The sequence below is a fragment of the Leptopilina heterotoma genome, unplaced genomic scaffold, assembly GCF_015476425.1.
Source record: "Leptopilina heterotoma isolate Lh14 unplaced genomic scaffold, ASM1547642v1 Lhet_92, whole genome shotgun sequence".
Classification (NCBI taxonomy): Eukaryota; Metazoa; Arthropoda; class Insecta; order Hymenoptera; family Figitidae; genus Leptopilina; species Leptopilina heterotoma.
Window position 1 is genome coordinate 1,027,541 of NW_025111199.1, and position 21,380 is coordinate 1,048,920.

General features: G+C 29.7%; 1 protein-coding gene across 4 annotated transcripts in view; it reads right to left on the bottom strand.

The window, feature by feature from the left end:
* LOC122512040 (potassium voltage-gated channel protein Shab) overlaps positions 1 to 21,380 on the bottom strand; it is a 77,367-nt gene that overhangs the window by 23,679 nt on the left and 32,308 nt on the right. For all 4 annotated transcript variants that reach the window (XM_043627655.1, XM_043627656.1, XM_043627654.1 and 1 more), the window contains 2 exons: positions 19,513 to 20,356; positions 15,508 to 15,809 (listed from right to left, as the gene is read on the bottom strand). In XM_043627655.1, the coding sequence (XP_043483590.1) occupies positions 15,508 to 15,809; positions 19,513 to 20,356 (1,146 nt within the window). The remainder of the gene's footprint in view (positions 1 to 15,507; positions 15,810 to 19,512; positions 20,357 to 21,380) is intronic.

The following is a 21,380-nucleotide window of genomic DNA, read 5'->3' on the forward strand; positions in this document are numbered from 1 at the left end:
TCGCTCTTTCGGAATATGAAGCTAAAATTTGTTTATAATTATCTCAAAAAAATTTATAACAATTTTATTGCAAAAAAACACACTTTATTATAAAAAAAAAGTTTTCAATGATTATTTTGACATGGAAAACTAAAGAATATGGTCTCCAAAGCACAAAATATTGCGTCCTCGAACTCTCAGCTATAAAAATCCATAATTACTTTTTTTTAAATTCAAGATGTCGGATATGAAAATGGCCATTTTTCCAAAATGCAAAAGGCCGAAAAGAATTTTCGGGTAATGTTTTTCAAAAGTTATTAGATTTGATTGAAAATGATTACTTGGGGGTTTTTGGGGTCGCTGATTACGAATCTGATGTTACTTTTTTTAAAATTCAAAATGGCGGATCCAATATGGCGGACATATTTTTTAAAAAGTGATTGGATTTGCTTGAAAATAGTTACTCGGGGGTTTTTGGGGTCGCTGATTACGAATCTGATGTTACTTTTTTGAAATTAAAAATGGCGGATCAAATATGGCGGATAATTTTTTAAAAAGTGATTAAAGTTGCTTGAAAATGGTTACTCGGGGGTTTTTGGGGTCGCTGATTACAAATCTGATATCAATTCTTTAAAATTCAAAATGGCGGATCCAATATGGTGGACAATTTTATAAAAAGTAATTGTATTTGCTTGAAAATGGTCATTCGGGGGTTTTTGAGGATGCTGATTAGGGGAGACCGAGGAGGAAAGTAACAACGCTTATAGCTTTTAAACAAATTAGCCGATATACAAAGTTAAAATTTTTTTTTTAATCAGTAGTGCCCCTCCAACTTCTCCAAAGTGTGCAAGAGCATTTCCGGTTTGGTTAGGTCCGCTAGTGATATGACGTTACAAAAATACGTCAAAAGTAACTTTTCGTTTAAATTTTCAAAACCTCATATTTTTTTAATTACACAGTTTTATAAAATGTGCGTTTCGTTTTTTTGTAGCTTAATTATCTGCCTTTAAGTAGTAACAGTGTATTTTTAAATTTCGTGTAATACTTTTCTGTAATTTTAACCTTTTTGTCGAAAAATAAAGTGAAGAGGAAAGTAACACGTTGTTACTTTCCTCCTCGTTTCAATATTGTGCATACTTTATGAAATGAGTGAAGTAAATCATATTTAAAGTTACAGATTAGATTTTGTTTGTTAAAAATAATGAATTACAAGTAAATTGACTTTCGTTTTGACATATTAACGTAACTTAAAAATGATTTATTAAACCAGAAAACATTTTTATTCTGCGTTCATATTTTGTTTTATTTTATGTTTGTCATAATTGTTAATTTTTGGTTTTAAATTTTAGATAAAGTTATTTTCATGTTTTAAAAGATTAATGTTTTATTGTTTATTTTGTTTAATGCCAAAAATATGAAACATAAAAAATTTGGCTACTTTTTTTAAGGGGTAACACACTCTAGAGGCTGAAAATGAGACCTATATTATATTTGGTGATTTGTTTTGAGAAAATCAAAAATGGAATAGGATTTCTTTTTAGAAGGTTTATTAAATACTTATTGAATTATGAAAAAAAACTTTTTGTTTACATTATATAACAAAATGGCGGCGGTAAATTTTTATGTTTAAAATCGATTATTTTTACGGCCAGAATACTTTTTTGAAAATTTTAAGTCCTAGAACAAAAAACAAAAAAATTTTATAATCTGTTTACTATAAAACTTGAAAGTACATATAGATTTTTCAACTTTCAAGTTGAAAAATCACAATGTAAACTTTATATTTTATAAAGAATTTACTGTTTATTTTTGGGCAAAAAAATTCATAAGAAAATAGTCGATTTTGACTATGAAATTTATCGCCGCCATTTGGTTATAAAATTTTAAATAAAATTTTTTTTATATTTCAATATGTATTTAACAAACCCTCCAAAAAGAAATCCTATTTCTTTTTTCATTTTCCCAAAACAAATTATCAACAATTAGCCTCTATGTCTGCCTCAAGAGTGTTGTTACTCCTGAAGTAGTGAAAGCTATTACTTTATTATTAATTATTAATAATTTGACTTAAACTGAAGGCTTAGTATTTTTGTTACACATTTTAATAATTTAATATTGCACGTACGAAACTTTTGGAATTAGATGCTTTATCTATGATATGGATAAGAAGATAATATCTAGAAGACACTAATTGTACCATAATGTGTTAAATATATATTAAATGTGTGCCAAACGTGTACAATTTGTACTCTAAATATCTTTGTATTTTTCTAAGTTCATAATAAAAATATTTTTAAATAATAATAGTCTTCAAATTGTAAAATTAGCCATAATTCTATAACGTTACTTTTTTCCTATGTGCTGTTACTTTCCTCCTCGGGGGTTAGGAGGAAAGTAACAAATGCAGAGGTCATGAAAAAGTCATACTGTGAACTGGTTATTTAATCTAAATGTCTAATTCAAATTTTATTTAACAGTTGAAGGTCCAAGCTTTCAATTAAGGTGTCAACAAAAATTATTCGTTAAATAGTTTGAACGCTACAATGAAAAAACTGATTTTTGTTACTTTCCTCCTCGGTCTCCCCTACGAATCTAACATCAGAACAATATTATGTTTATCGTTGCTCTTATTACAAGGAGGTCGACGTGCAAAAAAGCCACTTTTTTAAAATTTTATTTAAAATTTTTTTTTTGGATTTTGCCTCGAAAAATATAGTCACTATCATGCAAAGTGCAACAAAAGGTCACAAAAATTGTGCATTGAATGTGGCATACATAGTAAGTTCTTTTTTGATGTAGCCACCTAGTATATGTTGTTAAAGGCAGGTGGCTACATTAGAAAAGAACTTACTGTATATGTTCGTCACTAGTTTTCAATCAAACCACATGTAGTGTTAGTCTCTTTTTTATCATTGTATAAAAAATGTCATAATTATATAAGTGTCATAATTATCGTTGATTCAGATTTAGAAAACAGAATTAAAATTTTGGATCACCCAAACACAGTAAAAAGAAAACCTTATTTTAAGGCACGAAAGCTGCCTTAAATTAAGATGCAACATTTTTAAGACAGTCAATGTTGAATTTACGCACGTTTTTCGTATCCTTTAACATTATAGCAGACAGTGTTGAATTTAAGGCAGCTCTTAAATTAAGATCTACTTTTTACTGTGAAATTTTATATTATTTATTTCAAAAAATATTAAAATATAAAAAAAAAAATTTTTAAATAGAAAAAACAAAAAAATTTTTTAAAATAAAATAAAAAAAAGTAGCTTTTTTGCACGTCAACCTCCTTGTGGTAAGAGCTGGGCAACGTCAATAAGATTTTGTTGACGGCTAACGGACGTGGAGGATAAACATAATATTGTTTTGAAAAACTAACATTAGATTCGTAATCAGCATCAACAAAAAACCCCTAGTAACTATTTTCAAACGAATCTAATCACTTTTTAAAAAATTGTCCGCCATATTGGATCCGCCATTTTGAATTTTAAAGAAGTGATATCAGATTCGTAATCAGCGACCCCAAAAACCCCTGAGTAACTATTTTTAAACAAATGTAATTACTTTTTAAAAAATTGTCCGCCATATTGGATCCGCCATTTTGAATTTTGAAAAAGTGATATCAGATTCGTAATCAGCGACCCCAAAAAACCCCGAGTAACTATTTTCAAGCAAATCCAATCACTTTTTAAAAAATATGTCTGCCATATTGGATCCGCTATTTTGAATTTTAAAAAAGTAACATCAGATTCGTAATTAGCGACCCCAAAAACCCCGGAGTAACCATTTTCAAGCAAATCTAATAACTTTTGAAAAACATTACCCGAAATTTTTTTTCGGCCTTTTGCATTTTGGAAAAATGGCAATTTTCATATCCGCCATCTTGAATTTAAAAAAAGTAATTATGGATTTTTATAGCTGAGACTATATTCTTTAGTTTTCCATGTAAAAATAATAATTGAAAAAATTTGTTTTATAAAAAAGTGTGTTTTTTGCAATGAAATTGTTATAAATTTTTTTGAGATAATTATAAACAAATTTTAGCTTTATATTCCGAAAGAGCGATAAATTTTACGTCGGAAATGGTATTTCCTAAAATTTTTAACTAATTATTTCATGCAAAATAAGAGTCGTGAAATCATGGTACATTTTGCGTCCTGGTGGGCGTTAATGGGTTAACTGACTATCTCGAAAAGCACTATAAATGCTTGTTGGTGTGACGAGTACTAGTACAAAAGTTAGATTCTAACAAAAAACGAAGTTAACAATAGTTGAAACCTATTGCAATAATTGCTATTTGACAAATAGTAAGGTGTTGCACAACTCCCCACTCTCCTCTACAATTGTTGTTTTTTATAATTTTTAATGACAATACTAGAATTTGAATTTTAAAAATTAAATTTTAGCTGCATAAGCAGCGACCCCAAGAACCCTTGAGTAACAAGTTTCAATTTTTGAGTAATTTGACATAATAATATTTAGAGTAATTATTTTTTACTTTTTATTTATTAACATCATGCTTCTTTAATTAATAATTGACGTTTTAATAACAAAACATTTGATTAAATTAAACTTAATATAATAATGCTTTGAAATCATGTTGTCAACTAAAAAATAAGTAATAAAGTAAATTTAATTATGAATCGTGATAAAACCCAGTGGGTAAATGGGCATAGACGGTATAAGATATCCTATGGTCGTTTTTAAAACAATCTAACTTCTTATGCCCACAAGGAAACTATTTAAAAAAGAATATGCTTCATTTGGAAATACCTATTGATAACTACATGAAAAATTAAATATTAAAATATTATATTCTTTTCTGTGTCATTATATTCATCAACATTTAAAAGCTTATTTTTGATTAGACCATTTTAAGTTATAATTACTCTTTAATGAATAAATAATTCTATTAAAAGTTCTTCATTTACTATTTATTTCTATTTTGGGATAAGATTTCTGACTTCTTATAATTGAAGCTAATAATTGTTAACATAATTTTAAAGGTGTAATTAAAACTTCTATAATTTAAGAGATATGCATTTTAAAATGTCTCTTACCCAAAGGGTTCCAGAAAGATAACAGAAAATAATATCGCCCCAAGCCACAAATAAGTTTCTTCGTGTGAGTGTATGTGTATGTGACATGCGTTCTGCAAAAATCCATTTTTTCTATTTTATTTCGAGACTTTTAATTCCTTATAAAAGTGACCATTAGAGTTTCCTGTATTGTTTGGATAGCCTTCCCTGTAAGGTAAGATATTCAAGCTGTAGTTTACAGATGTGCGTCAGTAGTTTCTTTTCTTGTGAACTTTAATTATTTATATTCTTTATTTTTAGGAAATTCTAATTTTTTAATTTGAAAAAAGACATCCAATTTTTTTCTATTAAAGATTAATTAATGTTTTATTAGATCAAATATGAAATCTACTATTTGTACCATTGGAACCGAATGATTCTTTTTGTTTCATTATTGTTAATCATTAATAGTGCAAGTAAAATGAAATATTAAGATGATCATGTCGTTATCATTGATTCAAATTCATTATTGGTTTATCAGTGGTTGTCAATAATGAATCGAATCATTGACTATATTGTGATTACAGCAAAATTTATCTATATTTAAGTCAGGGAGCTTTTTTATTACTTCACCATGTGACATTGCAAAATTTTTGCTACTCAGAAGAATTTTAACTGTAATAATTGATTTTGTATTTAAAATTTTTTAATTTATTAGTTAAGTTTATTAACTAATAAAGAGGTGAGACGAATTTTTCAAGAATAGATAATCAATAATTTACTAATTGAGAATTCATTTTGTTAATTTGTTTGTTTCTTGTGACATTGGAGCAAATGTCATCTATTAATTTCCTTTTATCAAGAATAAAAATCCAATCAATTTATTACAATTTATCATCTACGAATCGCACCTTGGAAATTATTAGAATATCTTTTTAACAACTATATAAATTTGTAGTATCCATATCTTTGTTACCTTTAATTCAGATTATACTGTACATGAGAAGATTTGATTAAATTTCTATTGTCCGAAAATGCTTGTCGTCGATCTTTGGGTTATTGTTAAACAAGAGACTCTTTAGCTCAAGCCTAGAAATCATCGTTAAGATTTTGGACCTGGTAATCAATTTCTTACAAGAATACTAGTAATCTGGTTAGCGACAAAAAGGTAAAAAGGTAAAAGGGGGAAAGCAGGTGTTCCTAGAACCTTATTAAATACTGCTTGACCCTTACTTACAAAATTCTGCCCTCTCCCAAAACCCTGGAAAAACTGCTCATAGCATATTTGAGATCATTTTTAACTAATTTTTATAATAACTTTAATTATTAATAAATGGCATTATTATTTAATGATTTTTACTTTTTTTTTAATTTAATCGTGACCAATAGCGAATTCATAAATAATGTTAGTATATATGTGGGGATTAATACATATCCATTTATATATAAAAAAACTTTTTTAATTTAATATTTGTTAATTAAATTATTTGACGGTGTATATAATCATTAAATTGCATACTTATACCTATATAATACAGAAAAATCGGAATAAACGCAAACCTACGAAATAAATAAAATCTAACGCACGCGAGACTTGAACCTACGACCTACGAACTACGGACAACGAAACTAACGCCCTAACCACTATGCTACGGAACCTAACTGAACACAGACGCTTTATTTTCAGTGACTTGTTGAGTGATTCAATGAAGCATTAATTTACACTAATACACAAATACACTACAGCAAATAAATTAATTGTTTAATAATAATAACCTTTCAACATTCATAAATTAATATTTTTATTATTTAAAAAAAATGTCAAAACATTTCAGTTAAAAATAATATTTATAAATTAATAATAAAAAAGTACATGTTTCGGTAACCTATTCGCAGTTTGAAGTTAATTGTTGTTTACATTTTGGTTTCTTAATTTTTTTTTTATTTTTCTTTTCAAATATTTTCAATTTTAAAATTAATGTATTGAAAATCTTCTAATTGTTGAAAAGAATTTTATCAAAAAATTTGATAATAATAGAATTCCTTCAAAGAATTTCTTTATTTAGAAAAATAACTAAATTCTCGCAAAGAATTTTATTAATATTTTTAAAAATACTAATTAATTTTTTTTGAAAAATTTCTTTGAATTTTTTTTTAAACTAATGGAGTTTTTCTAATAATTTTAATTAAAAATTTCGAAACCAATTGAATTTTATGAAGAAGAATTTTATTAAAATTGTATTGAAAATGAGTCATTTCTTGTGAAGAATTTAATAAAATTTTAAGAAATAATTAAATTGTTATGAAGAATTTTATAGAAATATTTAAAAATCATGAAATTTTTTCATATATTCAATTAAAGTTGTTTCGAAAATAATTGAATTTCTTTAAAGAATTTTATTAAGTATATTCAAAATAATTGAATTCATCACAAGAATTTTATTATTTTTTGAAAATAATAGAATTATTTCAATTCTTTTGACGAATATATTTAAAAATTGTATTGAGCTAGTAATTTAATTCTTATATAGAATTTTTTAAAATATTTTGAGAATAATTAAATTGTTTTTCAAGAATTTTAAATTCTTGTTGAAATTAAATTTTATGGGAATTTTTGAAAATAATTAAATTCTTTCGTTTAAATTTATTTTAATTGGGTTAATAATTATTTAATTCTTGCAAAGAGTTTTAGTATTTATAAAAATAGTTGAATTATTTCGAAGAATTTATTAAAGTTTAAGAAAATAATTGCAATTTATGAAAATATTTTAAAATATTTGAATTCATCTAAGGAATTCAATTAAAATTGTTTTGAAAATAATTGAATTCCTGCAAAGAATTTTACTATTTATAAAATTAATTGAATTCTTGCGAAGAATTTTACTATTTATAAAAATTATTGAATTTTTTCGAAGGATTTATTAAAATTTTAGAAAATAATTGAATTCTTTCGTGAAATTTTCAAAATAAAAAATTTTGTAATTTGCAAAACAATAATAAGTTGAATATCTTGTACCGCGCGTAACATTTCCTATTGTAAGAATGTAGTAGAAGCAATACAGGGTTTAAGGTTCAATTAGGACTTAAAAAGGAGTTGTCAGAGTTAAATAGAACTTACGCAGGAGGAAAAAAACACCAAGGGTTTGTTAGGTGCAGGTTAGGGTTAAATTATACTTACCAGGAGGTAAGCAGGTCTAAAAGTTCGACTCGGGCACCTTTTTGAAAATCATGGCATTTCTATCACAATTTTATTAGTTTGTGTCTAACATGATGCATATGTTTGCCACGAACTAATATAATATTATGATAGGAATGTCGCGGTTTTTAAACAGGTGAGCAAATTGCAAGGACAGCATTTAAGCAGTTACCTATACTACCTGTTTATCGACAGTCGAATTCTAAGGGTGGGTACCGGACAATAATCGACAGTGCACATCATTCTATCTCGACATCATACCTCCCCGCATCGAGTCAGTCAATCCAACCAAGTTTTATTCCCCCTGAATTGGTTTTATTGATAAAACAGAAACGAAAGCGCTTGCAAAAAAGTCTTTAGCATCAAAGACTCATGAAGATCTAAGCATTGTTGCACAGAAAGATGGTGCAATGGCATTAACGTTATTCCAAGTTTCAGTCTAATTATTGATCAATATGATAACATATTACATAATCTTTAACCATCTCTACTGAATACTTTCACACCCAGACCTCAATTTCAAATATCAAAACTTATGTGCCTCAATGTAATTGCTTCTTTACAAAAATTAACTCCTGAAGACAGGTTATCGCAAAGCTTGACCCTCTGCGAGACTCGGGCGGTTAAAACGATCGCCACGGGCAATTGAATTCGGGTAAATGTAAAAATCTAAAATCGTTTCTACCAAGTAGAGTCGTCAAAAATTTGTGTAGTGAAACCAATTAAATCGTTGCAATAAATATCAGATAGGGTATTCCCACACGATTCGGGAACATTCACATACTACTTGTTGTCAACGAACGAACTCAACGTATAAGGAACGGTTAATTTCCTTATTAGAATTTTGAGTAACGTGTTAACCATCGAGGAACTAACGTTACCTCATTCTTCACAGCAATAGAAGATATTGCACAACTGCAAACAAATAACGCTTTTAAAATAAAATTTCTAAAATAACAGTTTATTTTATTTACGAACACTGAGCCATCAATTCATTTAGCGACTATCTATATTTTAAAATCTGGTCATAAGAAATTAAAAGAAATGTAATATAACTTGGTTGTGTTAAATACATATTACTCTTAATAAATTGTTGTGGTTTATGATAATACTGTCCATATGTCCATATGTATCATGTATCAAAGCATTAGCTAAATATATACCAATATTAATCCTAATTCTTTCTTTGTTACATCTCCGAAGATAGCAAATACAGACTGTAACCTGACCTCAGATTCCTAACGCTTAATTATTATAAAATTAAATTGATAACTTATTAAATTGAACTATAGGTAAACTTAATTCATTTTTACTTAATGAATAATAAATTTCTTTTTTATTTTTGAAACATCTATTTCGATTTATTATTGTCATTTTATTTAGTAAAGCATTTCAGTTTAGCCCCAACTCCTACTTGGGAAATTTGATCCAAAGAAAAATCCCTGATTTATTATTCACCATTAATAGTGATTTTTTTGTTCTACGATGTAATCAAATTTGTACTGAATTTACTGAATACGTATTAAAATGTTATTTCTTGTTTCATTTTAGTTGGTCTATTTGATAAGAATTTATATCTTCTTGTCATATCCTCTCATGACCAGTATAGGTCTTTTTCAGCCAAATATTTAAATATGTAATCTTTTGGTCTTCTTCTCAAAAATAAGTCAGTTATAAAGTAAAGTATGATTTCATTGAATGCCTTTCGGCCTTTACAATCTCCTCAACATCATTACTAAACTTTTATAACTTACAAACTTTTTGGGTCCCTACTTTTGCGGCTGCAGCCGAATTAGTCAGTTATATTAATCCTCAGATGGATTTGGTACCTGACAAATTATTAAATCTTAATATTTCAATTTCAATTATTACTCGATCACAATCATTATTATCGCTACCATTGCGGCTTTCATTATATTCACCAAATTAATATTTCATTCTTAAATATCACAGCCCCACAAAAAAGTGTCATACCCATTTAACTGGAATAGCCTTTGTCCCTGTATTTAGGTGCTCTGAACATAAATCCGAAGTGTCATATAAATCTCTCCTTTTTTAAAAAGATTCGTATACCACTAAAAATCCGATATGATTTTTGAAGTTCGGATTCGTATTCATAGCACTAGAATACATGAGAATAGAGTATTCAGGTATATGACACATTTTTTGTGTGGCTGTGTACTCTTTCCCTTGAATTTATTTCTCCCCAACAGGACTGCGAAAGATGCTTTTGAAAAGATTTAAGAGTTCTGCATCATTCTGCCAATAACGCACGTCAATCTTTTCTTTTGCTATTCCTGTAACTTAAGCATGGTCAAATATTTTTCTAAATAGAGTGATTTTTCAATACTGTATTTATCTAACAATGATATAACATTAATAGCGGTGAAAAAGTAAATTATAGCTTACTATCACTTACAACACAGTTTTTATGCGCTATAAGTTTGCAAGTCATGTATCATTATATTCCACAGCTGTAGGGTGTTACCTTATTAATACACCTGTTTCTTCATGAGTTATATCTTTTCAAGCCTCAAAAGGGTATAGGGGAAAAAGTATGTAAAAAGTGCCCCCTCTTGAAATCTGTTAAAATTAATTCCACATATTCGGGTGTTTCTGATGTCGAGGATTAATCGAAGACGTAAAAAATATACTTAAAGAAAAATATTAATTTTTTTACTTATGTGGATAAGATTGAAACTTGTTACTAGGGAATTGTGAAAGCCACTAAATCTAATTTTGATAATACATTTTTATGATTTACAACAGTTTCTACGACTTAATTTTTTAAAAACAATTTGAAGTATCTTTAAAAAATGCCTAAACGTGAATAATAAATAATAAGCAAAAGTGACAGGATATTGTGCTTTCTAATGTAATATGTTTAATAAAGAAGACATTTTTTCTACTAAATATTTCAGTGATTGATGGAAATATTTCAGTGCAAAGTCCTTAAAATGGTGTAAGTTGTCAATTTCGAATTTATTAGTCAGAAATAAAATTAGTAAAATTAATTATTTGACTAGGCGATCTTGAACTTTAAACCACAAAAAATTTTTTTTTGAGAAAAATACAGTAACCTTTTATACTAATTCCTTTGCGACAAAAGGTGCTCCAATTTTTTTTAAAAGTCGACTTATTTTAACTCAAAAGCAACCAGATGAGTTTTTTAATAATTCTTCAGTAAATTTTAAGAATTAGTATTTAATATTCTTGTCAAGTACAATGATTAATAAAAAGACTTTTAAAAATCATTTTAAACATTCAAAGGCATTGAGTCAACATCGCTTTATTGAAAATAATAATGATGCAAACTAATTGATTGTGAAATAATTTAAAATGCAAGCCAGCAAGTGCATGTTTTTTGTGCATAGATATTTTTGGGAAATCTGATTATAAATGCCTTGGATTCCGCACTTTAATATTATGTAAGATTGATATAAAAGAAAAAAGTAAATGAATAAACCCTAAAAGCAACGGATATTCAAAGATATCTTACGGACGTCCTAGTTACATCCAGAAATTTGGATATCCTTAAGGTATCTTAGGAAATCCCTGAGACATCATACGGATATAATAGTTTCCGGATATCCTTAGGGCATCCTGAATATCCAGATGCTTTTAGGAGACAAATAAAACATTATAACTAACATCGCTAGCAATCTGCTGTCAGACCAAGCACACTAAAACCAGTAACCCTTCTTATAAAGGTTCATTTTCAGAACTGTCGTAAAACTTTTGCCTTCAACAGTGGCTCTCCTTCTCTGTCGCAAATACGAATTTTTTGCGAAAATCTTGCTTACGAATTGATTTTTGCAGACAACTTTTCTTATTATAGATGCACTGTTTTTAAAAGCAAGTCAAATGGTTATACTTGCATCTACCGGTTGCTGCCTTGCTACACTAAGAGAAGTTCGGGGTTTAAGAATTCCTGAAAAAATATTATTTACGGTTCTAATGTGAAGCCACGGTTTGTGAACTCTGAGATCATGTAAGGGTCTTCTGATGCCCCGTTTTGAGGAATCTGAACGTTCTTTAGCGTTAGTACAGATAGCCTACAGTTTAGAAAGTGAAATCACCTGAGTATCAGACAGTTGTAGCACCACTAACAGAAAAGTACATAGCAACGTTTGGCATAATAGTGGACCCTAAATTATACGAGTGGACCATTTGAGATGTTATATGATAGACTCCTGCACTGGCTTCAATTTCCCTTTTTGATTCATCTGCATACCAGACATCACAATTTGTTGGGATGGTTGCTAGTCCATTTTTCCAATCCTCTCTGGTAGATTCATTAATCTTATACTTTTTATCAAAGATGTAAACGAAACTACAATGGTTTCAGAACTGTTCAGAATTCAGTATGATTGTCCAATAAACCTAGACTCTAAAATACAGAATATAAACCTTAATTGAAAAATGTTTTTTTGAGACGGAAAAAAATAACTTCTTGGAATATTACATGAGTTTATTTGAAATGATTGTAAAATTCGAATATTTTGAGGTTCCAAATTAATGACATCATTATTTCTTTAATTGTCAATTCCGACACCATAAAGACCTCAGTACTTTTTCAGGAGACCTACTTTAGATTATGTACTCTCAAATATACTAACTGAAGATTTAAACAATTATTCGATTTTTCTGACAGTATAAAGTAGGATCCTTCCTTAAGTTCACTAATCATAATTTTACACTAAAAATTGATAGAATCTTCTAATAAATGACTTTCACTTGTTTTAGTAAAAACAAGTATGAATTGCTTCTTCGCGATAATTCTACGTGCCCTTCGATTCATCGACATATCGCCCTTCTACAAGATTTGTCAGACTCACAAGATTCGGAAAGAAGGTAAATAGGAAATTAGAATAATTCATATCATCTCAATTGTTGTTTCCAATTATTTAAATCCTTCAAATTAAGAGTCCCAAATAGAAACACAAGGTATTTACCTTATGCTGACAAAATTTTGACGAATCTCAGAATTAAACAATGGACAAAAATTCTCTGAAGGTTTTTAACGTACTAAATTCGGAACTGAGTTTAAAATTGCCTCATGACGTTAAAGTCCTGCGATATTCTAACATAGAAGTTTTGAAAAACTGGTTTCTCTCTAGTAGTTCAAAACACCATCTGAAAGTACTATTCTTCCGCTTTAAAAAGACTTTTAAAACTTGAAAGGATTTTTTTCTGGTTTGGCATTGAAATATAATTAAACTGTGTTTGGTGCATTTCTCCTTCACCAGGAAGGTGACAAGGGTGATTGGTGACCTAAGTAAAGTGCAGTTTGTAGACCGACCAACACTTTGGAGATCCGAGATATGGATTATTTTACAGAATCAGCAGATATCCAGGAGTCTCTGGATAGGGTTTCGACTATGCCAGTAGGTTGCAGAAAAGTGAATGTCTTAGAACCTAATAAGCAAAGTGTGAAGCTTGCTATTGTAGTAGCCACACAGCAAGATGCACATAAACTGGAAAATCTCGACCACATAAGGGTTGGCTTTGTGTCTTGTCCAGTTAGGATGAGAATTATGGTCGTGAGATGCCATAAATGCCTTAATTACGGCCATATAGATAAAAAATGTCAATACGTAAATAGGTCAGCTGTGTGCTTTAAGTGTGGAGAATCCAACCACGAGATAGCAGATTGCAAGAAGAGTCCATGCTGCTTTTAAGCAAAAAGAAGTTTGACTGGAAAGAGAAAACTAACAACGCCACAGGGTTAGGAAGTTGCAAAGTCTTCAGAACTGCCCCAGAGTAAGCAAAGAAGACTTTGTCCAGGACGCGGAGAAAATAAGGCAGAACAAGAGAAGCACGGTAGCGTCGCGCAAACAACAATAAGAAACCATTCATCTGCAAAGTTTGAAGCCTAAAGGTTACCTTCCGTAGGTGAATAGAAGGTTTAGTATAAACGGTTTTTAACTATTCGGTCGTAAAGTTTATGTTAACAACCCTTGCAGAACGCAAAACAGTATTAGATTTGTAATCAGCGACTTTAAAAACACCAAGTAACAATTGCCCGTGAAATCGTCGACTTATTAAAAAAGCGTCAGCCATATTAGTTCCGACATTTTGAATTTTGCAATTATTACTTTAAATATTTAATATTTTTCTCAACGAATAAAGAGCAATTAATTTCAATATTATAAACTGCATATGACCTGATAATTTAATGAGTAGGCAATTAAGTGTATTTAACAATGAATTCACAAAACAATACATGCAATTAAGCAAACAATGTTTCCCGCATGAATAAGGAAATTAATATTGAATGAGGATCTTCTTCCTTCTCATTCAGTATTTCCAGTAAAAAAGTCAACCGGATGTTTTCAAACTATCTGCGGACCTTTAGCGGACTCTTATCTTCAGAAAGTTTGGTGGTTCCAAAAAAATAAAAATCTTTTATTTCAAAAATTATTTACCTTTTTAACCGCATAACTTTTTGGAGGGACAGAAAACCTTTTAAGGTTCGTAGAAAGTTTGCAGACACTTTGTAGACTTTTTTATTTGGGATGGTAGGGAATATGGTTTCTTTGATGTAAGTAAGTTAATATACCGTTCAAACTTTTGGTTTTGTACATAAATTAATAATTCAGTGATAAAACATTTGAATTAAAGAGATAGTAAAAGAAGAAGTGATAAAATTAAATAAATCTTTCGTCGCTTTGTGAAATCGATCCCATTATTATAAACCCAACATTACAGTGTAGACAATTTTTGGCGTAAAAAAGTAGTTGTTTAGATAAGTTATGAAAATTGTAGTTATTTGTGAAAATTTTTGTGGTAATTTATAAAAATATATATACTAGAGCAATCAAGAATTAAGAACAAAAATGTTAGAAGGCTTCTCTTCCGTGCAGGGCAGCAGATTTTCTTCAACAGTTGTGTAAAGTCCCCAGAAAAGTCTGCTATACCTTTGTGAGGTATCAGCTCTCTCACTAAGGGAGATATTTATCCTATTTATTTATATTTAACGTAAAGAAGTAAGCATTATCAATAGGCTTTTATTTATCAGCATGGAAATTAGTTTTTCCAGTTCGATTCATTAAAAGTTCTGCAAATGATTTCTTAAAAAACACGAGGGACATTTAATTGTATGCTATGTATAGAATCGCCTATATGTATATAACGGCCATGACTTAAACTTGTCCTTAATTCAAAAATATCAATTTTATCGGATATTTTCCAGAATGGAAATATAAAGTTTTATTTATATTAATAAAGCACAGTGTTAGAGTTATAGGTTTGAATTCAACATTATTAAATGAAAAATCTAAAGGAGATAGAAATTCTAAAACTTACACTAGGTGTAGCAATTCCTTGATTCAACTGATGTGCTGACACTTGATCATGGAAGAAATTCTCACTCTGATTTGTAGATATGTTTTGAGCAAAATCAAGTAGCCGCCTATTTGGACTGTCAGGTGTTGTTCCAAAATCATTTGGCAGAGTCGGAAAGCAGGTAGAATTGCTAGTCCGTTTATTTGATAAGGTAACATAATGCTCGTAGTTTTTATAACAACCAGCACCCGTTTGAGATGGACCTCTATCACAACCAGATTCTCCTTCCGTACTGTTTCCATCGACACCAGACAGGTTATGCCCTGTAAATTAAAAATTGACATGAATTTCTTAACTTTTTTCTGAGTCAAAATTTTGTGAAGCATACCAACATAGTTCTTTAGAATTATTTAAACATATAAGTATTCCATTTGTAATTCTACTCTTTTGAAAAAAATAAGTGTCACTGAAAAATAGTAATTTAACAGTTCTTAATAAATAATTTTATCAAATAGACGTAAAATGAGGATTACTAGAAACAAAATAAATTAAAAATCAATTTAGAAAATATTTGCAACATCTAGAAAACTCATGAATTTGCAAATCTTTTCAAATAGTATATTAATCGAATTAATTAATTTATTTATTTTTTAAATCGAAAATATTTATTTTATTATATAATTTTAAACCATTTAAAAATGTTGGCATGGCTTCCAAATTTTCACTCTTTTGGTAGTTCATCTATAAACTTCTTTATTATTATAACAACATTCTATCTAAATTGTAAATTATAGTAAAACAATTTAGACTTGAATTGTTAAGAAATGAATGTAATTTAAATAGTACGAAACAAATAATATTTCCTGGAAAATTTTGTATTAGAAATAAATTATATCGATAACAGAATTAAGGTATCTTATAATATTAGTCTTCATACCTGAAATTCCTAGGCATTAGGCATTTTGGTCTAGGTTATAAAGAAACTGTTCTCTTTAAAATTCCGGATTAATTTTGGATAGATTAGTCCAAATTAACACGGGAATTTCATGAACAACAGTTCGAAACTAATCCGAAAATGTCCGAATTCAGTCCGCACAGAAAGACACAAATCCGAAATGACTTTGAAAAAGTCCAAAATTTGTATACAATTAGTCCAAACCCAAATTGTAATAATTCAGACCCAGTAAGCCTACAAAGTACATAATATATCCTGAATATTTTAGAAATTTCCTATTCACATATTCGAAATATTTCAATGCAAGAAGACATAATTGTTGTTACAGTAAGTAAACTGTTTGCCCAAATAGAACCAAACTATGCAGCCACATTGAAATATTATAGAAAAGAAGAAAATAAATTACATAAATGCTACATTTAATAACTTCTGGTCCAACTGAGCATATCTTGAGCAAAACCTAGAGCTGAGAGCATAGCACTCAAAGTAATATGGTCAATTTTATCAAAATCTTTAAAGAAGTCGAATAAATAGTGTCTTTTTTCTCCCCCCACAATGGTATTTCCGATGTTTACTCTATCAGTTCTGTGAAAATGGCAAACGTGGTTGGTAAATGAGTGAAATTGTGGATTTTTATTGGCTAGAATCTAAATTATCAGTTTTTTTCATGCTATCATTTGATGCTTGGTTTTAAATGACTGAGCGTGAAAACCGAGCACGAAAACTGTCAATTTAGTTTTAGCCAATCAAAATTCACCAATTTACTCATCAACCTACCACGTTTGACATTTTTAGAGCATTGTCAGCGTGAACGTCGGAAACACCCATAGTATCATTCGGTAATTGTGAGATTAATGAATAGCGCATGAAGAGTTACAAATGGTGACGATTGACAGCGAGAGTTTCCGAATCTTTTCCTACAGGTGGTTACGGCCCAAAGGAATGATTTAGAGCAATGGCAGAAGAGAGTTCATGCTTCTGAGAGAGATAGAGAGATAACGACATTTTACTCATTGTGCCAACATTTCAGATACTTTGTACTAAAATATTTCTGAAATATTTAGGATATAATATGTACTATGAGGGCGGCATATTTTTATACTAGAAATTGTTACGGAATATTCAAAAATGTATTTGTCAGAAGTCTGCTTTAGTTCATAACAATTCAGATTCTTATACTCGGAAATTGTAATCCTGAATAGTTTAAGTTTTTTGTTCATAAATAGAAAGTTGTCATTTTGATCACAAATTTTGTCGTCATATTGCCTATTTAGAGTATTTATCGTAAATATTTATTTCTTAAAAATAATCGAAAGCGTCCAAATAAATGTTCGAATTGCAACTTTCAAAAGGGAGAGTTAGTTTATTCTATCAAGGTATCTGGATGTTTAGAATATCTTATGAGCATCCTTGAGATAACTATTGATACATGAGTGTAGGATATTCCAAATCGACATCTTGGGAAAATTCGAAATTCCGGATACAGCTATAATGTAATCTAAATTTTAGATTTCAGAATTTTAAACAGATTGTACATACTCGAGAAAAACGAAAAGGTTAAATTGACTTAATGTTTGTAAGCTATAATGAGAATTGTCTGTGTTTTGAAAAACACTGATTTAAAAATACCTCAATAGATGTAACCCTGACAGCATCCACATATACAGGATATCCTGTGAATGTCCTAGGGATCACTATTAGGATTCCCAGAAGTAGGATATTTCAAGGACATCCTATTTATATTCGAAAAAACAGACTGACGAGGTTATCAAGTGTATTTAAATTTTGTAAGAAATCGAAGCATTTCTGCATCTCTTCATAGATGAAATAATTGCTTTTGAAGCTATTCACGGAAAACGTCCCAACGTACGTCATTTCAAAACATTCAAAGGGATATCGCCAATATATTTTGAAAAAAGTTATCTACTTTGACGATAGATTCATTAATTCCTTTGACTTACTGATTACATCAGGCTGTACATTGAGGGACCACAGAATGGAGAATGGTAATACGCCATCATAGATGAAAGCATGAGCATTTTAGAAAACAACATCTGGACCATTATGAATTGGCTAAAGCCAATTGAAATATCCATCACGTCTACATTTGCATCTATTTACTCTAAAACACAAAGAATACAACAAAGTCTCCAAGTTGAACAAAGCAATCTATAGCTTAAAACAAACAGGTGGAATAAGAGGTTAAATAAACATTGGTTAACATCGACTTTACTCCTAATAAAACATATTACTGCGTTTATACAGACCACGCTACTAAGTCGCAAGCTGCATACATTCAAGAACTTTCAACTCAATTCAATATGGAAGAATAAAAAAAATATTTGTATACGCAGATTAGACTGGGTACCTTGCAGATCGAAGATCATACACAGGGTATTCTTTTACTATTATCGAAAGTTTAAAATTCTACTAATTATAAATTAATCTATCTATCTTCAATATGATGATTTTATATTATGTTTTAAAAGATTTAATGAAATTGTTTTAAAGTTGGATTATAAATTGGTAATGTACGTTTTACAGAATAAGCTACATCCATGTTATTAAACGGGAGAGAAATAATTATGTGATTGCTACATAAATTTCTTTAATTATTCAATTAATAATTAATTAATTTAATATTCTTTTAAATTTATTCTAATGTAAAGAAAACAAACGTTCCAATACACTTCTAACCAATTTGTTCTGAAATACTTTTGGTTAAGTATCCCAACAGTAAAAACAAATTTCTGAAAAAATTATGTATTAAGTTAACAGCATTGTGATATGTTTATCCTACAAGTGTTCTTGTATGGCATTGATAAATGTCTTAAAACTCTGTTTTCTGTTTGTCATAAAACAATTATTACTGAATATTTTGCTAAATACTAGATTGAGATAGGCCAGCTTCTTAACCTGCACTCAGGCGTAGAAGAAACTGAAAGAAAGACAGATATTTTAAAATACTGTTAGCCAGAAAACAGATAAACGAAAAACCACAATTGTTATAGTGGTTTAGTTCTCACAATTCACCTGAGAACAAAGCAGGGATTACTCGTACAAAATCTTACCAGTATCAACTATCACATCGATGAGGTCCATGCTCTTTGCGAACGCATCCCTCAGATTGATATGATGAAAGGACACGATGCTGCCCTCTCTTTTAGCCCTCTCGAGTGCTTCGCGACGCTTAAGTGCTTTCTCTCTCCTCATCTGGTTTTTGTAGAATTCAGCAAAATTATTGACGATAATAGGAATGGGTAACGCAATTACCAGGACACCACAAATGCAACACACACTGCCAATCACTTTACCAAGGGGAGTTGTTGGGTAAATGTCACCATACCCAACGGTCGTCATGGTGATACCTGCCCACCAGAACGTCTCCGGAATGCTTATGAATTTAGTGCCTTGCTCATCTTTCTCAGCAAAATACGCTAAGCTAGAGAAGATAAGCACCCCCATCGCCAGGAACAACATGAGTAGGCCTAACTCCTTATATGAATTACGGAGCGTAAAACCTAAACTCTGCAGTCCTGTCGAATGACGAGCCAGCTTCAGGATTCGCAGGATCCTCATAATCCGGAAGATCTGCACGACCCGGCGCACATCTTGGAACTGGTCGGTAGCGTTTTTGTTGGTCTCCACAAGGAAGAGGGATACGAAGTAAGGCATAATAGCTAGTAGATCTATAACATTCAGTCCGCCTTTGAAGAATTTCCATTTATCCGGCGATGCGCTGAATCTCAACACATACTCCAGAGTGAACCATGTGATGCATACAGCTTCCACCATTGCGAGTTGTGGATTATCTTGAAGGTTTCCCTTCTCATCTACTTGCATACTAGGAATGGTGTTGAGAGTAAGTGCAATCGTTGAAAGCACTATAAAGAGTATTGATATCACAGCTATCACCTGCAAATTCACGCAATTTGGTAGACTATTACTAAATGCTATTTGCAGAGACCAATATGAAAATAAAGTTATAATTTTCATAATATTGATATTTAATTATTGCAGTATTTTTCGAAGACAAATTTTTTCAAAAATTTGAATATGAATCGTACAATTATTTTTATTCCAAGCTATTTTATCAGCTTTGAAAGAAGAAGACTAGTAACCTTTTTAACTAATTTATAACTATTTTCTACCTTCTTCTAAATATATTTTAGAAGGATACACTCAATTGAGTAGTCGCAAAAATATTAAATAAATTTTTATGCTTTTGAGGGGGTGCCTTGTAAGTGTCCACTGTGTTGCAAACAATAAATTGTATTTATGCAACACATTGGACACTAAACACTAAAATTAGCAAATTATTCAAAGAAGTGAAAGTCAATCTATTGATATAGACTCTCTGTTTCTTCAGAAAACAAGGTGTTACTATCCTACAAGTAACACATATCATACAAACCAATCACACAACAATCATACAATCAATCACACATTTTAATAATTATCCTTCCAAACCCCGCTCCCTGTTTAGTTTTAAATTTTAATAAATTGTTTATGTAAAAATAAAGTTTTTTAAAATTATTTAAATATAGCTCCTATAAAATACAGAAAGTATTACTGTTAGTAAAACGTTGCTTAAAAACTACAAAATTTATTTCTTAGTCTCTTTCGCAGAAAACATATTTGTTGTCAACAAAGTAGTACAAAATAAGCAATTAAATTTAAAATAATGAACTTTTTCATTCCTGACTAATTGAAGCATTAGCTGAATGTCATGGTAATATTTGTTTGGATTATTACATTGACGTTCTGGTAAACTTAAAATATCCACCCCATGATAATATTGCATATTGATATTGACGGAATATTTCACAATAATTTCTATCTAATAAATTTCTTTCTAATAATATCTTAATATTATTGTCAATTATTTTCTAAAGATTACAGTTCCCTCAATATAACAGTAAAATATTCTCATGGAGCA